Source organism: Patiria miniata, unplaced genomic scaffold (genome assembly GCF_015706575.1).
Source record: "Patiria miniata isolate m_02_andy unplaced genomic scaffold, ASM1570657v1 HiC_scaffold_20, whole genome shotgun sequence".
NCBI lineage: Eukaryota > Metazoa > Echinodermata > Asteroidea > Valvatida > Asterinidae > Patiria > Patiria miniata.
Genome location: NW_024037059.1, coordinates 21,605,256 through 21,622,846, shown reverse-complemented (window position 1 = coordinate 21,622,846; position 17,591 = coordinate 21,605,256). Strand labels below are relative to the sequence as shown.

General features: G+C 38.4%; 1 protein-coding gene across 5 annotated transcripts in view; it reads right to left on the bottom strand.

Annotated features, from left to right (window-relative positions):
• Positions 1-967: 967 nt before the first annotated feature.
• LOC119728198 overlaps positions 968-17,591 on the bottom strand; it is a 64,440-nt gene continuing 47,816 nt past the window's right edge. For 3 of the 5 annotated variants that reach the window (XM_038200325.1, XM_038200324.1, XM_038200326.1), the window contains exons 15-19: positions 16,337-16,486; positions 14,466-14,544; positions 5,598-5,703; positions 4,490-4,616; positions 968-3,356 (exon numbers count right to left, since the gene is read on the bottom strand). In XM_038200325.1, coding sequence (XP_038056253.1) covers positions 4,526-4,616; positions 5,598-5,703; positions 14,466-14,544; positions 16,337-16,486 — 426 coding nt within the window. In that variant the 3' untranslated portion in view covers positions 968-3,356; positions 4,490-4,525. Of the gene's footprint in view, positions 3,357-4,489; positions 4,617-5,597; positions 5,705-8,721; positions 11,941-14,464; positions 14,545-16,336; positions 16,487-17,591 lie in introns of those variants that run through there. The other 2 variants (XR_005271016.1, XM_038200327.1) reach the window with 2 other exon arrangements.

The following is a 17,591-nucleotide window of genomic DNA, read 5'->3' as shown; positions in this document are numbered from 1 at the left end:
GGGTAGGGATTTAGGGGAACATCGGTATTGGGGAACATAGGTGCACCCGACAAGGTGCTGCGGCGCACACATCAGTCACTGCCAGAAAAACCGGGGCAAACCCCTTCTCTTACAGACAAGTGTTACTGGGATCTTCAACGTCATGGGCGTCGCCAGGATTTTTTCTAGAGGGGGGCAAAACATATTTTTGCCAAAAAATGCCTGTATTTCTCAACACATTCTCGATTTATCAGTTTCAGAAGGGGGCAGGGACATTTCCCCCTCCCCCATCATTAAATTAACACCACTATGACTTCGCGCCTCTTTTTCTTTCTTTTTTCTCTTTTTTCTCTCCCCCCCTTTTTTTTTTTGCTTTTCCGGGGGGGGGGGGGAAGTGCCCCCCCCCCCCTTCGCGACGCCCATGTTCAACGTGCATTTCACAACACCCGGGACCTACAGCTTAACGTCCCATCCGCAGGACGAAGCAATAATGGTAAAGTGCCTTGCTCAAGAGCACAAGAACCATGTTCCCACGGTCAGGATTCGAACCCATGTACCACGGCACACGAGTCGAACACTGTAACCATTGGACCACAGCACACCAACGCAGATTGAGATGTGATGAAATGACAGCGAATCGAAGCATAAAATGTCGCGGTTAAAGTTCCATGGAATTCTCCCTTCAGAAACTGTGCCCTTCTCCCCCACCCCTTCCCCGAGAACCCTACAATTTTCGTACCCAAACATGTCAAGAGATACGGCGACTGTGTGCCATTGTGTGCTCGAAACTACGAGTTCGCCACAAAATGCTACAACTGGCACACAAAAGAAACTTTCTGTTGCAAAATCACTGCAACAAAAATGGGCCCGAAGAAAATGGGAGGAAAAAATTGAAAAATGACAATGCAATCTTTAATTTGGTACAATTCGATCGACAAAATTCGATGAATGCAGTCGGAAACAAAGAAACTTGCGCCGGGCCGACGACTCTTACTTTTACACCACCAAGTCACAATTTATTTGCAGAAAGACGTGATTTTTCCGAGAGATTGAAGAAATAAAACACAAACAGCCCACATCCTATAAAATGAAACAATATGTACAAGCTAAATCGTTATCAGCGAAAATACACAGAAACTCATAATGAAAAAGAAACTAGTTAATCAGTTACCTCAGCTCAGCCCACCCAACTAACCCGTGGCAAAAGAACATGATATGAATCTATGTGGAGTAATATATTATAAGTCTATGTCGAGTATTAAAGGAAATTCAGCAGTAAATTCGTGACAAATGTCCAATCATGGTTCGAAAATGATGCGAGCAGTATCGGAAAATCCGTATATTCATATTTTGCGCTGATTAATTCATGAAATGTCGATACTACACCGTATATTTTGCAATAAAAAAAAACAACGCTCACATCATCAAACCTATACCAATAAATAGCATAACATAATTATATCTCATTTGAAAATTTATTAGAAAGCGGGTTCGTGAAAATTAAGTATGCCTACCATGTAAAAACACCCTTTCCCTTGTCCGAACGAGGTTTAGAAGCAACTATAGTTGAGTATTCACGACATATACAACCAAACAAGTAGACGTACAATTCAATCCACGCAATACTAAGGTAAAAATCTTCTGATATCTTGCACAGTATCTCTTAAGCGCTAAAAGTATCTACTAACAGTAACAAAAACGAGCGATTATTTATCTTGTATTAAACTATAGGCTTACACAATTATTAACAGCTGCCATTTAGGAATATACCATTATAGTAACTCAATATCTATGCAAAAAAATGTCCAACAGTCTCATACTTAATGTACTTTTTAGTCAAAAATTCCCTTCATATAAGCATATTCTTGTACTCTACTGTACTTAAAAATTTTTTAAGAGAATTAATTAGCTGCTAAAGTTTTTGAAAATATTTTCTATATAGTCCAAGTATCAAGCTTTTAATCATATGACAGTTGCAACAAACAGATGTCAACATTTTAATTACCAAAATATTAGGCCTATGTGCTAAGCCAAAATCTTATGAGAACCAGCTACATATGCAATTTACTTTCCATAACAATTTGGCTGGTAACTCTTTTCTACTGAGCAATAGACCGATCCATTAAGCATTATGTCCGCCCAATGATGCTTTGACCAATCACAGCCGTGATTAATGTCCGACATGCGCGCACAGAAGTCCGACATGCGTGCATGCGCGTATAACGCGCGCGTCTGGAATGTATGCAGGTGTTTTTGCTCCATGTGTGCAGTGGGCGGGGCCAAATGCATCAGTCTATTGTTTTCTCCGCGCAGCAAATTCTGTGCATTGCAGCTCGGTCCGTAAAATTGGTCCCCGATGGAATACTGGGCGCCGAATTATCAAAATACTCAGCTGCAATACTCCAAGGGAATAATTATAACAAGAATGTAATTGCCATCTTGCATGATGGAAATTACAGGTCACGTCATACACGAGTTATTTCTTATATTCTTGTTCTTTTTATGATGTCCATTCACATTTAAAATGTATCTTTAATGGTAAAAAAACTCCACTTATCCTATTGTCCCTTTTAGGAGAGGATGCATCTTTAAATAGTCACAATACATGTAACTTCATACACCTTTAAATGGCTGTGCAAGCCTTAATGTTATATCTACTGTCAAATAGCTGTCAGAAAATATCTCATTACTAAATAAAGATAAATCCATATGTTGCTGAATATACTTTCTTACAATAAAATGACAAGATGATCAATCATGATACTTTCCAACCGAGTGCATAACAAACTACAGTACTTCTTATATGTTGCACAAGGAAAACTACACATATCTCTGCATACAAAAATACACTAATTCTGAAATTCCAAATTCTGGAAAACTGTGTTAATCAATGGCCTCAAATTTGGTTGTTCAAATCTCTGCATAAACTATTTGCTAATGAAACTCAGTATACTTACAATGCATGGCTTCTAAGCATTTCTTATCTGAACAATAGAGGGCGCCCTCAATTTAGTCCAGCTAATATTTTTATTGCATCAAACAAAGTAGGCAAAACTGAAAATAAAATAAAGGATTAACAAACTACACAACTTTTTGGAACATACATTACATATGCGCACTTGTAAACTTCGCTCAACATGATACTTCACCGTTTCTTCACAAAACAAAAACTAAACACTGCTGAATTATATAGTGTTAAACTCTATACATTTCCAGTCAAGGATTTGTTTCTGAAGTTGATTTAACTTCAGGTTTTTCTCTCAGGTATGGTCCAGATATGTATTGAATGACATCTTGAGATATATCAGAACATTCTTGCGTCGAAACACTTCCATATCCTTTTAAAAACCTCATCTTGTCAGCACCAGAACAGCAATCTAGAAAGGAAACACATATTTGCTTTAAGTTGATGGTATGAGAACCGTTTTACAGAGTTGCAGTGGCTCAAAATTTATAAATACAACACAAGATGGTGAGACAACACACAAACTGCAGAGATGGAAAAAACTAGCAAAATCGACTGCGAGTGTTTAAATGCAGAGAGAAAAAGAATCCTATAACTTTGAATGCCCTTATACACTCAACAGAAAAGAAAACCCCCCTTAATACTTTTATGTCTATCTCAAAAACAATTTAGCACATCTTGCTCAAATTATGACTGATCAGTACAGAAATTCCTTAGCAATCCAGCCATACTCTGTTTGGCCCAAAACAGTGATAATGTGTACAAAATGATGCAATTTATGACAAATGGTACCGAAAAAAAGTTGCACTTTTGTATACGTGCCAGGCGAGTGTGAACCACAACTTGCACGTATACAGAAGTGCAACTGTTTTCGGTACCATTTGTCATTAATTGCATAAATTCATTCACATTGTCACTGTTTTGGGCCAAATAAAGAGTATGGCTGGATTGCGAAGGAATTTCTGTACTATTTATTTGTTATTTGAGCGAAAGGTCCTCAGTAGTTTTTGAGTTAGGTAAAAAAAATTGCAAGGGTGGCTTTCTTTTTTTGGTTGAGTGTAGTTAAAGGTAATAAACAACATCGGCTTTACAATGGCTGTAATTTTCAGAAATGAATGGATTTGGGGGGTTATTTTATAGCAAATATTATTACAGTAACCTGTTTAAAATGTTGTGTTCATACATACTGGAAACACCAAGACGAAACAGAGCAATTTATAGATGTCAGGGAATTGTCAGGTCAGGGAACCAGACTAGCTGGCTTCCACCTGTTTATGGATGTGTTAAACCGATTGCAAACAAAATGCGGACTAATCACATTTGGTACATTGGGGGCAGTATTTTAAAAAATGTCGGTGTTTAAAAATAAGAACTCTCAGCTTTAATCTGATATCCAAAACAAAAAAATTCACAAATCAAGTTTTTGAAGGAAAAAAAAGGGCAAATGTTTTGGGTTTGCATTTTTTGGGGTCAACCTGTAATACGGTGCAGTACAAGAGCTAATAGGTATAAGTAGGTCAATGTGATTCCGTCCTGTCCACTCACTTCATGTTCTCTCCTGACGCACTTACACCTGTTACTTTACTTCCTGTGCCAGATGGTGACGGTTGCTGTGGCGATCTGGCCTTTGGGACCAGCATAGGACAGCTCCTTGGCTTCAGTCAGCTCCAAGCTAGAGTGAGAAAAAACGGTAAAAAGAGAGAGAGTTGAATTCACAAGGAGTTGATATACACGTATCTCCAAAAGCGGCCTAGCTTTGATCCTTTTTACATATTTCAACAAAATAGGTTACACAATTGTCACCCATTTGTTCTGGATCGTGGGCACTCACTTTTATGATGGCAGAGTAATACATATGTAAGTTTACATTCCATGTACATGTAGTTAGAATTATTGTGTTCATATTTCTCAGCTGTTTGAAATGGATGATGTCAGCAGAGGATTTGATCAACTTTATCATTTAAGGGTCCAGGAAAGGAAAGAAATCTGTCAAAAGTTTTTTGTTAAAAATGCCAAGTCAAAAAAAAAAAAAAAAAAAAAAAAAAAATCCAAGGAGTCATTTCCCCAATAAGAAACCTTGAAACTTAATCTGCAATTGATATTCAAATCCACGTTGCAGGGCTGCCAACTTTGAGTAAGAGCTGAGAGTGAGAAGTTGGCAATGGAGCTTCGTTAGAAATAATGCAAGCGCGAAGCGTGAAGCCCCAAAGGTGTGGGGTTCGTGGCCGGCTTAAGAGCCCTGAAAACTCTTAGATCCTAGATGCTCAGTGGTGCAATCTGAGGTGATTTCTGACCACTTTAACCTTATTTTTTAGCAAAAGATCACCATTTAAACATTATATTTGAGTTTTACATGCATTTCTTCTGTTTTTTTGGGGGGCATGAGAGATCCGTGTCATTGCGAGTCTGAAATGCGTGAGTCTTTTGCCCAATGCGTGTGAGTTGGCAGGCCTCATGTTGCCAGGATTTTCTTTTGAGGCAGGAAAACACAGTCGAGTACAAGATAAGAAACCTCAGGCAGCAAAAATAATTGAAAGTGGGGGGGGGGGCACTGTTGAAAAATGTTTACAAATTAAAAAATTACAAATATGACGGGAAATGAATCCAAATACACTGAGAAGAAAGCTCATTACAAGATTCCTTCAGAACTTACTGGTTCTCAACATGGGCTTTCAGTTCATCGGCTCCGTAGCCTTTGGTGGAGACAATCACGACGACTCCGTTAGGAACAATGATCTCCCACAGTCTCAACAACCAGGCTAAGGGCAAAAATCACCCAAACAATAAAAACAAGAATTAGTTACTTCGAAAGGATGAACATACCCTGGACAGGAATTCAAGCAATTCAAATGCACCGATTTCCTCTTCTCTTGTTCACTCTTGTCTGTTAAAATAGCCCGTACTCAGATGCATGCACATTTTTACTTCAATCGTAGCAAAGCATGGTTGACAGTGACACAGGCTTTTTGACAAGTTTTCTGATGCAGCAGCCATCTTTGTCCAACACCCAAACAGCACCGTAGACATCATTGGAAAGTGGGTTGCTTCATCCTGGCACCAGACTATTTCGCACCTCATGCCCTCCTCAAGCCCAGTGAATTGGTGTGGAAAAACAAACATGGCTGCAGCAATTGTTCTGATAAAAAAGCTGTGAAAGTTATCTTGCGCACCACTCATTTTGTTTTTACATGTATTTCAAAGAGGTCCAAAAAACAAACTCAAATCAAGCCAAAAAAGTAATTAGTAGTGAGTCTGAAAACTGCAAACTGTTTTTCAAACTTGAAGAGAACTCTGTTAAAGCCAGAGTCACACCAACTTTACCATGGATTGGAGATTGTCTGATGGAAATCTTCCTTATTTGGTAAACAAATTTAGACAGCTAGGCAAAATGGAAAAATACAATGAGCATTTGTCCATACCTCTATTTTCTAATCAGGTTAGACTGAAAAAGCTTTCAAAGTTGTTGAAGCTCAGGAACAATAAACGAACAGTCCAAATTTTGCATGATCCGAGTTACATGCGTCTATTTTTGTGATTCTCTAAAAGACAATTTCAGAATTTGAATGCAATTTTGGCAGTAACTATCAAATTATTATGAGTTTATTTTTGGTCTCCTTTTTGGATGAAAGTTTTATTCATGGAAAGTTTATAGATCCATCAGACAATTCCTGCAACATTCCTGAATCAAATTCTTGCAAGAAACAAACTGCCGCAAAAATTGTTCTATATTCCAATGTTTTTGTATCAAAAGCTCTTCTTCCTTCTTCTTCTTCTTCATTTTCCTTGGCCTACAAAATGGAACAAAAAAGACCCATGATGCCCAGCAATCTGTGCTGCATGCTGGCTCCAGCATCCGTTCCGTTACCAACAGAGGGCGCCGTCCCCTATCAGGTGATACACTGTAGAACCCAAAGATGATGAGATGGCATGGGAGGCAGGATGAACCAATGAGAGGTTGTGATCTTTCACCTTTCACCTGTGGTGATTTCACAATGCTTTTTTTGAAGCAATGCTGTGAAAGAGTCGGAGTTGGATTATTACAGTGGATGGCAAAATGTGTGCATGCAAGCTTTGTCCAATATGATTCAAAACATTTGAAGTAGTTCAAGGGACATTTAGCCAACACTACAGAGGAGAAATCACTGCATGTATATCAACCCAGCACAAGACATGGAAATGAAACTTAGATACATCCCCCTATTTTGCTAAACTGAACACAAAAAAAATGTAATAAACATGGACAGAGACCAATAGAAACACTTTCTCCAAATACACAAACTAGCTCGCTCCTACTTTTAAGCCTTTGAGAAAGAATCTTGCCGAATGCAAAACAAACACTAAACCTAACTTCAATAAAAAATATATATCTACAGAATGGCCCAGAAAAAGCAACTCCATGGAATTTGAAGAAACCTGAATTGATAGCCTGATTAATGGCATGAGCTCCAGATTTGAAAGAAATTTCCATTTTTTTTGCGTCTTTAAAAAAAATACCAACAAGATTGAAGAAACAAAATAAGACACATGAAAAACTAGGCAAAACAAGCCACAAGAGGGCTCACTTCCACAAAGGTGGCCTAGAATTGCCATGATAGCCTACGCATTCACCTAGCCAAGTTGCCTCTATACACTGAAAATGCATGCACCCAAAGACTGCATGGATCATTGACTGAATGGTACACTGTATCAAATCAGCCCAACTTTCCCGAGTTTCTTCTTCAAACACGTCGCTATTGACTTTTATTTCATCAAATGATTCGTACAACTGCCCAAATTCTCTAGCACCTTTTCATTAAAAAAAAATAACAAATTTTATCTTGACCATATGTCACAGTACAGTTAAAGTCACTGTTGACAAGAAGGACATAATGATATGGTTTAAAAATGACACCTTGGTTGTCATGCCAAAGATAAGGATCGGAAGTTAGACAGAATCATGCAAGAAATGCAATCCAAATTTATCATTTTTTTTTTCAAAGGGAACTGAAATGGGGTTCATGCAATGCATGTTACATAAGCATAGGCACTGAACATGAAATATTAATTCAGCGTATTAAGTGGTGGGGATGGGGGTGGACAAGGAGATATAAACATTACAGAAATTAACTAACATTTTATGTGGGCAGCTATGTATTGCAACTTTTAACACGCATCTTCTTTAAAGGTATAGTCCATCATTTGTAATTTGTGCATTTTGTTGGTTTGAAGCAATAAAAGTGCTCAAGATCTAAAGAAGGGTGCTGAACAACTAACCTGATGAAGTTTCAACTCAGCTTTAGCTGTATATTTAGAGAAAAACAACATTCTAGGATCTCAATTTCAAATCAAAAGTTGCTGAATCATGTTTTGAATTGGGCCTAGGATTTAGTGTCCGAGACACGTTCTCACTGAGCCGATTGCAGCTACGCGATGTCGCGCACTGATCCGATGAATTACAGCACCGCACGCGCGTGTGCGTCATGCCAATGCTTGCGCGCACTTCGCCGAATAACAAAACGAACTACTAATTTGAATTTCCTACGGTGCTTCTTAAGACGCACTGTTGGAAAGGCCTTGTTTTGTTGATTTCTTTAAAATGACAGCTTGCCAGAAAGAATAATTTCACAGGGAGTTTAGTCCCCTTACTATCTTTCAACCAAGTATGTTTTTCCTTACTTTTTGGATAGCTGCAAATGATGGACTATAGCTTTAATATGCACAGCAACAGTCTGTGGGTGACACCAATTGTCAAGGTCTGAAAGTTGAATGAAGGGTCCAATACATGCATTTCTGTCTAATACTGTCTCTCAGTCTGATTTCAGACAAAATTTGAAAAATCTCATACTTGGTGAGAAATAAACACTTAACCTACAACCCCCCCCCCCCCCCATTTTAATACCCCTGATTAAAAACTCAATCTATACAAACAGCCCCTTTAAACATATCAACACTTATGTGTTATACATTTTAGTACATGAAGGTTGTGGAACTGAATGAGATTGAATCAACCACTACTTAGCTCCAAAAATCCTAAAACCTTGTGGTTTGGGCTAGTCCTAGGCGTACATAAGCCTTCCTCACTGACTTGGCATAAATCCTTTGAAAGGTAACCTAGCTGTAGTCAATCAGATCATAGATCAGATCAAGCTGGTTGAAAAGCAGTCATGCACACAAGCTGAATTCTATGATCAAGTCTGGCATCTTGGTACCACAAAATACATTGCAAAGTCACCGTGGTCAACGAAATTATTCAGCCAGATTTCGCGTTTTAGATTGTCGTAATTCAAAGGTTTAGGGAATTGGAAATGTATCCACATGTATGTCTTAAATCTTATGATTATGCAGTAACTGTTGGAAAATCTTGTCTGTTTACAAATAACATCTGAAGTGGCAGATGTTTTTGGCCTTGTCCATATGTAGTTTCAACTTTCAAGCATATAATTTTGAGCCACTGTCAAAAATAGACTGGTGCCGCACACAAAATGCATGCGACAACCCACTGAGAGATATCAGGTCCCACACTAGAATCAAAATGATACACGTGACGATCCTATCTGCACATGTGCTCGAAGAACAGTTTGAAATGAAATTTATTTGACCAAAATGATGACTAGCACTCCAACGGCTCATTTTTTCTTTTAGGAGCAACGTTTTTTCCCCCAAATTTCCTTTGTGACGTAATTACACAAAATCAGCAAATTCCCCAGGTGAATGTTTATATTTTACTTTTTAACGATCTTTCCAACAATTAACATTTCGTGGTAAACATGTTCTCGAGTGCAGGGACTTTTGTAATTTCTTACGTATGCTGAATGTGACACCAGGTGTATGTTAACATGGCACTGCTTTTAAACAGAGGAAACTGATGGTATGTGCCAATGACCTCATTTCACTTCCGAGATCCAAACTTGATCACGTTGGTTTCGATAACTAATTAAAGCTAATACCCCGAAAATTCAAAAATATAAATATAAATTAAAAAAATATATGCAAATTTGCAAATACAAGTGTATTTGCTGTCTAATTTCCAAAAGGTCCATGCACAAATCTCAAAAAAAAAAAAAAAAGGTGAAAGCAAAATAACAAGCAAGCACATCCGTCTATGAAAAGGCATTTCCCTGAAGCACAAATACGCCTGTAAACTGGAAAGAAAAGTGTTAGAAAATTGGCAAAGCGTCAATTTCAAAAGCAACAATCATGAATCAACAATTGTTAGGAATTTAAAGCATTTTTTGGGGGGAGATGATGAGTAGAATGACAGGCATTCGTTCACGGCTGGAATGAATATGACATTATGCCCCCAACTGGGGACAGAACTTTCAATCTTAAAAATCTGAGCCAAAGGAAAGGGCAGATCTCGGAATAGGAGACAAAAGCCGCTTACCTTCTACCTGGAGAGCACACCAATTTTATGTTTTAAGTTTAGTTTAACTAAATGTTTAGATTATATCTTAGGATCAGTCAATGCTGGTGCCAATTAATAAATGCATGCCGTGTTTGTGAACTTTGGTTTTGGTACATCTTTCCGTGATGAATGGCAGTTCTCTACATTTCAGCACAATTTTTGGAAAAATTTGAATTTTCATGTTGGAAATCTAAAAAAAAAAACCACCAAAAGCTAGAATCACTTATGCAAATTAAGACATAAAATCAAATCGACAGAGTAGTTCTCACATTGACACTAAATATTCCTTTGGTGCTACATTTCCAAGGCAATTTGGAAGATATTTCCAAACCCGGAATAGGTATTTTCAAATGTCCATATTTTAAGAAAGCTTAAGTTTTAAACTATTCGGGGCAAGTTGGCATGGCGTTAACTGATCCATCATTTAGGTTAAAAAAAAACCCACAACGTACACCACTATGAAGTTTCCTTCCTTTCCGTCAGATCCTGTTGTAACCGAGGTGTTGTGGTGTCGTTGTGGGTGTAAGAACCCCTTGTATCTGGCATCCTAATGGGTGATTTTTCTTAAGATTTCAGGATTGGATTTTTTTTGGGAGTGATAGGTAAGTCAATTAAGATTTATTTTCCAGACCGGTTTGGGCAGGGGTTGGGAGTGGGGTTTGGGGTAGGGTTGAATGGATGAGGGTAGGGGCTGGCAGAGGGGCTGGGGAGGGGTTTAGGGCAGGGAGGATGAACTATAACTAGAGACAGAGGAGGGACAAGACCAAGGGAAAAGGCCTCACAAAAGGAAGACAAAGTTATAAATGAAAATAAAAAGGTTTTATAGACAGTCCAGATAAATTGTGGGAAAGTAATTCGAGGAAGAAATAAAAGAAAATCAGGATGACAGGGATGATTTATTCACAAATAACAAATTGGAAAAAGAAATCCAATAAAAAAAGAAGTCTGAATGACCAAAATAATGCAAATATGAGTGGTTTCATTTTATTGGGGGGATAACAGCCAGATAGAAGGGATACTTACGCTTTCAAAAATATTTAGGTTTAGCGTCAAGTTTAGGTTCAGTTTAGACTTGCAGGGATGAACAGCTGGTAGTCCAACCAACTTCTCCGGATAAGTTTAATGCTCTGACACTCAGTTCAGGGATGGTTACCGGTGATTTGTTTTTTACTCAACTTGAGAATGAAAAAAGACGAACATGGATGGCTTTTGGCCGAATTGAGGATCGACAGCTATCTTTGCACAAAACCCGAGGCGAGGCAACATCAGTAGTCTCTTCAAGATCTGAACATCTCAAATGAGATTAATTCCTTGAAAATGTTGTTTTCATTAATCTAAATTTGAAAATTTAATTGATTTTTCCTTCATTTTTGTGTGTGTGGAAATTTCAAAGGGGAATTTGTGTAAAACACTTGGCTACTCCCCTGGTTACAAAGACTACAAATCTGAATATTCATGAGCGGCTTCTGACCAATCACCATCCCTGACACTGAGGGCCACAAGCAGTGACGGTTTAGCGTTTCATTTAGGAAAGCCCTATTTATGTTTAGCAACTAAGGTTTAGACTTGCAGGGTTGAAGAAGTTTTATGGCAGTTATAACATGTCTTACCCCTGTGTTTGAAGTAAAGAAGGAGGAAAAAATAGAATCATTGAGAAACAAACACACCTCACACCATGGGTTAGTTATGGTCACATTGGAAACAAAAATGCAATGTGGTTTGTGATTGGTTCAATTTGTACTCAATGCAATGGACACAAAGCAAAGTTAACAGAACATACATGTAAAACAACTGATACTTTTTCTTATATGGGGGAACATCTGTGATGATTCAGTTCTGTGAACCATCTTTGTTGTGAAGTACGTGTACATGTACTTATCCACAAGATAATGCCGTACCAACTTTTCACAAGTATTTTTGCAATGAACACCTGAATAAAGTTTTTGTTTTGATTAATGATTTTTTATTTGGGGGGGGGGGGGTTTGAGTATCAAATTTCACCAATCAAAACCCACTAATATATGGAGATCACAATAGACAAGAGTACAGTGGCGTATCCAGCATTTTGCGGGGGAGGGGGGGGGGGAGTGGGGATAGAGGAAAGGGACAAAGGTGCTTAAACTTTTTTGTGCCTAATTTTTTTTTCTAAACTAGGGTGGGAGTGTGGGTGGGGTGGTGGTTGTGAAGCTAGTTCTTGCAACTCTGATAATAGGTAGGCCCTCCCCCTTTTCTGGATACCTCACTGGTCACACAATTAACATACATAGTGTACAGTGATTTATTCAACACAGTTCAACACAACCATCTATGGCAATGTTTCTCAAAAGCTAGGAAAGAGTCATGTTATAATAAACTGACACACACCGTTGCATGGCCGGTCTTCCTGGTGCCCTCCATACAACGTGTGAACACGCACAAACAATCAAAAGAATGTATAATTACACACAGTAAAACTCACAGCAAGCTTGCAAAACATTTGCTGATTCTGAAGACAATGAAACCTTTATCGTGTTTATAGGAAAAGTTTCTCGATTTTATTTTCACCAAAAATTAAGATTCGCCCCCCCAAAAGCATTATCTTCACAATTTGGGAACAATGTAATTATTCAGTTTTACGACAAAAGAATTGTTTCAGCCGTTGGTCACTTTTTTCAATATATACAAAATATTTCTTCCCTTTTTTTGAGAACCTGCAAAATGACCCTGGCTTTGCATTTTGCAGGTTCTCAAACAATGGGAAGAAATATTTCGAAATGTTTTGCAAACCCACCCTATGAGCTTTCCTGAAAAGTCATTGACATTCATTCATGTACCGGTATGCAGACCCTTTCCATGGCAAAATAACATCAAAACAAAAACAAACATACTGGTACACACAGACAAATGGACAGGAATTTTTTTTTTTTCAGGAACATGGGGTGAAACAGACAATATCGATGATAACAATTTAGGTGATTCACAATACGGAAAAGTTGCCATTGCGAAATTATGTTCATTTTGCACTACATACAGTATATATACAACAAGGAATTGAGTTGTTTTGATATATCGGGGGAATGCATGCAAATGAATATTCTACCGTGATACATTTTTTCTTTCGTTTTTTCAAAAGCTTCTAAATGCATTTGTGTGTAGGAAGATATAAAGGGAATATACATGTACAACATTTGCTCTTGCTGTAATTTTCAGAAATAGACGGATTTGGGGGTAAGTATTTTATAGCAAATATTGTTGCACGGACTGTATGATTATAAATGCAAGACTCCAAACTTGAATTAACAAGTGGCTTCTTCAAAGCAACCGCAAGGCCACTGACAATGACTGAAGCTAGTACAATATAATGTACGGTATTGTGAATACCTGAATAAGAATACAAGGAAACATCACAAACACGAAAGGAACACACTCAGAGGAAATAAGAAATAAAGAATTTCAGCAAGATTTTGTCAATCACAATGCCATTTTGAAATGATTTCTACTAAACTTCTTGTGTGACAGATATCTGTGTTGTGAATTTGATGGTTTGAGACAAATTTTGAGTTTGTTTTAAACCAACTCAAAATTTGTGAATTTGACGGTTTGAGACAAATTTTGAGTTGGTTGAAAGCATCAGTTTAAGTAGAAAGAAGAAACAAAATAAAAGCAAAGCTTGTCGAAAAGAGAAAATAGAATCAACATCAACTAAAAAAATGTAATAAAAAAAATGTATATGTTCTTTATCTCTTCTTAAAAACTGGAAACTAATGATGAAACAAGACATAGAAAACACAAAGGTACAACCAGCTATGCGTACAAGGGAAAATAAATGCAGGTGCCAAAATTATGACACTTCAAAGTATAAAATAATTGCGGACAAAACAACAACAAAATTCTGCCATGGAAGTGATCTTATCTGGATAATTTTTAGTCGCTCAAATGTCAGACCGAATGGACAAATGTATTCTAGTGTTGAAATGACTGTGAAACTTCATGTGATATTCTGTTACACACAACTTTTGGTGGTGTTAAAATGTTTGTAGTTTTGAAAGTGATTAATTTTTTTTTTTTACTCAAGACTGGTATTAAGATGGGTGATTGTTACAGTTTTGGGAGGGGGCTACAACTGAAAGAAAAAACCCTATTTTTTAACCCACTAACCTCTCTTGTTCATGACCCGGTCGATGCCCTGCATCACCACAAGGTCAAAGTTCATGATTTCGTTGGGAATCCAGGTGAACTGCATCATACAAAAAAACAAACATCTGAGAAAAATGAGCGCGAGCACAAAGCAACTAAAGATACTGGAAAGAAACAAGAAGTAGATGTACATGTAACATACTGATAAGGGCTCCGTGCGCCAACAAAGAGGGTGCGTTTTTACCACTTTGGAGAGCCCCTTGGACAGGACACGGTGCTCTTACATGTACATATTGGCACTTATGGGGTAACGGGAACAAAGGGCAACAATAGGGACAATGGTACCCGCAAGTCCGTCTTTAGCAATTGAAGTACCCCATAGCCCTAACGCTATGTGTTTTGAGATTTCTAAGGGGACACAGGAGAACAAAAGAAAGGGATACGGGTCGAACAATAATGGTACCCCATAAGCTAAGTGTGGGTGTGCGCGTACGGGACTGGTTCGCGCGCGAAATACGCACGACTTCTTTATCCTGAATGTGCACAAAGCTAAGCCATAGCGTCTTCGCGTGTGAGCATCAGGCGTCGTCGGCGCGTGAATATGTTCGAATTTAACTTGCGATGGTCTCGCAGACTAATACCCGCCCCCAAATAACTTTGAATCATTTGAAATACGCAGTGGATGAACCGGTCACCCCCAACTCTCCTTTTCTGGCCGTTGAAGGGGTACTTGTGCACTGAGCCCATAGCATGAGCAATTACAACATTTTATCAAACAGTTACACAAAAAGTCGACATGAAAGCTGAAGAAGTGTTTCTGGTTGTGTAACTCAAATCTACTTGAACCTGTGGGCGGACCGTCACCGCATTATGGGGAAGTTTTAATTGTTAGGGTAATCAGGCATGCAACTGGGAAATCACAAAAAAAAGAGGAAATTCAAATTTTTCCCAAACTTTGTACAGTGTTTTTCTATTTTCAATGGCACACATGGGAAGTTAAAAAAGAGGAAATCAGCTGATCTGAGGAAAAGTTGCATGCCTGGGTAATTAAGACTGAGTTATGGGGACTTTCTGCTGTCCCCATATCGTCTTCAGTTACCATAATACCATTGGACAACTCGTGTGTGTCCCCACAGTTAGGGAACAAGAATGTGTGTACAAGTACACATACATCCTCAGCGATAAAGTGAAAATATTCTTGTGATTGAAGGACACAGCACATTATAGCCATTTTGCCATCAAGTGTGCATGTCAGCATGGGTTCCTATCATGTACAGAAACTACAGGTTTGAAAAGTAAACATGAGAAAATAAAAGGGTGAACAGAGAGGTAAACAATGAAGATGAGCTTTAATTAACCCTAACTCCCTAGGGGGTGTGCAAAATCGTATTGAAATTGGAGGATTCAGGACTGTTGGGGACTGCTCTACCCGCGCTCTTTGATATGGTCAATTTTTTCCTTCTAAACAAATTGTCGGGCAACACATCGCGCAGTACACGCCACGTGCATGTCAATCTCCATGTAAGGAGATGTTTACGATTACTTGTGAGAGGCACATACCCTAACATAGCTAGAGGGGTGTTAAAAAAACATGAAGTAAACTTGTTGAACAAAATCGTTGGAAATTTATAATTTTTGACTTGTTCTGACTTCTTGACCAAAAAGGTTCTTAATAAATATGTGCTTGGCCGGTATTAAACAAGTACGTTTAATACCAGCTTGGGGCCTGGTCACCATTAACGTCCCTTGCCTTCGACTATCGGCATCCAGGTCCCAAGCCTGTCTTTAATGTCCTTGTTTATAAAAACCGGCCAAGCAATATTCCCGTAATTAAAACCTCCTAAAAGTACTTGTGAAATGACATCATCAACTGCCAGTCACGTGTGCCTGACCTGTTTGAAGTTGACCCGGGATTGGTTCACCCCCTCTGGCAGATCAACAGCAAGAGTCTTCCCATCAGGCATCACTGCCTGGTAACGGCCCTTGTCTTGGATGGTTTCAGCTACTGTCAAGAAGGACTGGCAGTAGTCGATGGCCAGAACCTTGGAAGCATTCGACGATAAGAACAGAGATTTGCAATTGGGGTTAGGAAATTGGAGTATTGTGAGTTGCACAATGACTTCAAATCAGTGACTTCAAATCAGTTAAGTGAGCTTTACTCAACGTCCGGCAAGAAAATCAGCATGGTTTTGTTAAGGTGCAACACACTTTGCTGTCATTCAAACCTCTTTTTCTTTGTCGATTATCAAAATATCCCAGTTGCATTTTTTTTATGAAACCAGTTTTGTAGATCCCTGCCACCAATTTCACGAAACTTTACGCAATGGCATAGTCTTCTTGTACTTGCGCCACAATTTATTGCATACATTTGTTGCTTAAATCCTATCAAGGTGTGTTTTATGCACTGTTTTGTGAAAACTGCTGCTGAAACTATTAGTGAGGCCCTCAAGTACAAAAATGTACCTAAATTTTTTCCATCAAAGATTAGTCATCCCGTTTTTGTTTTTATTATTTTTTTCTGATAGTCGGGCCTGCAGCCAACTGCATTATTATAATACTCAACAATAATGAGTACCAATGAATAAGCTAGCAGTCTGTCATTGAGATTGTCCGATTGTTTCCTCAAAAGAGAGTTTTTCCAGCCACCGCATCAGTACAGCGCGAACTGTTGGTTTGCCATTTAAAAGATGGCAACAGAAGTTTCAATAACCACTTATTCGCCCACATTTTCAAAACATTGGTTATGACATTATATGTATGTTTGTCTCTGTGCTCATCATCAAAAAATCCTTTGAAAGAGCTCTGCATGTGGAATTTGAGAATACAATCTTTTGGCAAGTGTTCCTGGAGCTTCCGAAAGAAAGCCTTCAGTTCAACAAACTCGTTTTCAATTCATCAAGCCAAAACAGAATTAGAACAACCAACACAATGACTGATAAATCAAATTAACAGAATGATCTTTTCAGGCTTACGATTTATAGAGTTGCAAAGAACATGCCATGGATTTTCAGCAGAGTGAGCAGATTTTGGTGCAGGGGTAATCTTTGTGCACCAAAAAATTAAGGATAGCTGAGGTTACCGAAAAACATTTTTTGGCCCGAGGGATAATCTAGCGAACAAAATCAGAATCTGGCAAACTCACCACCC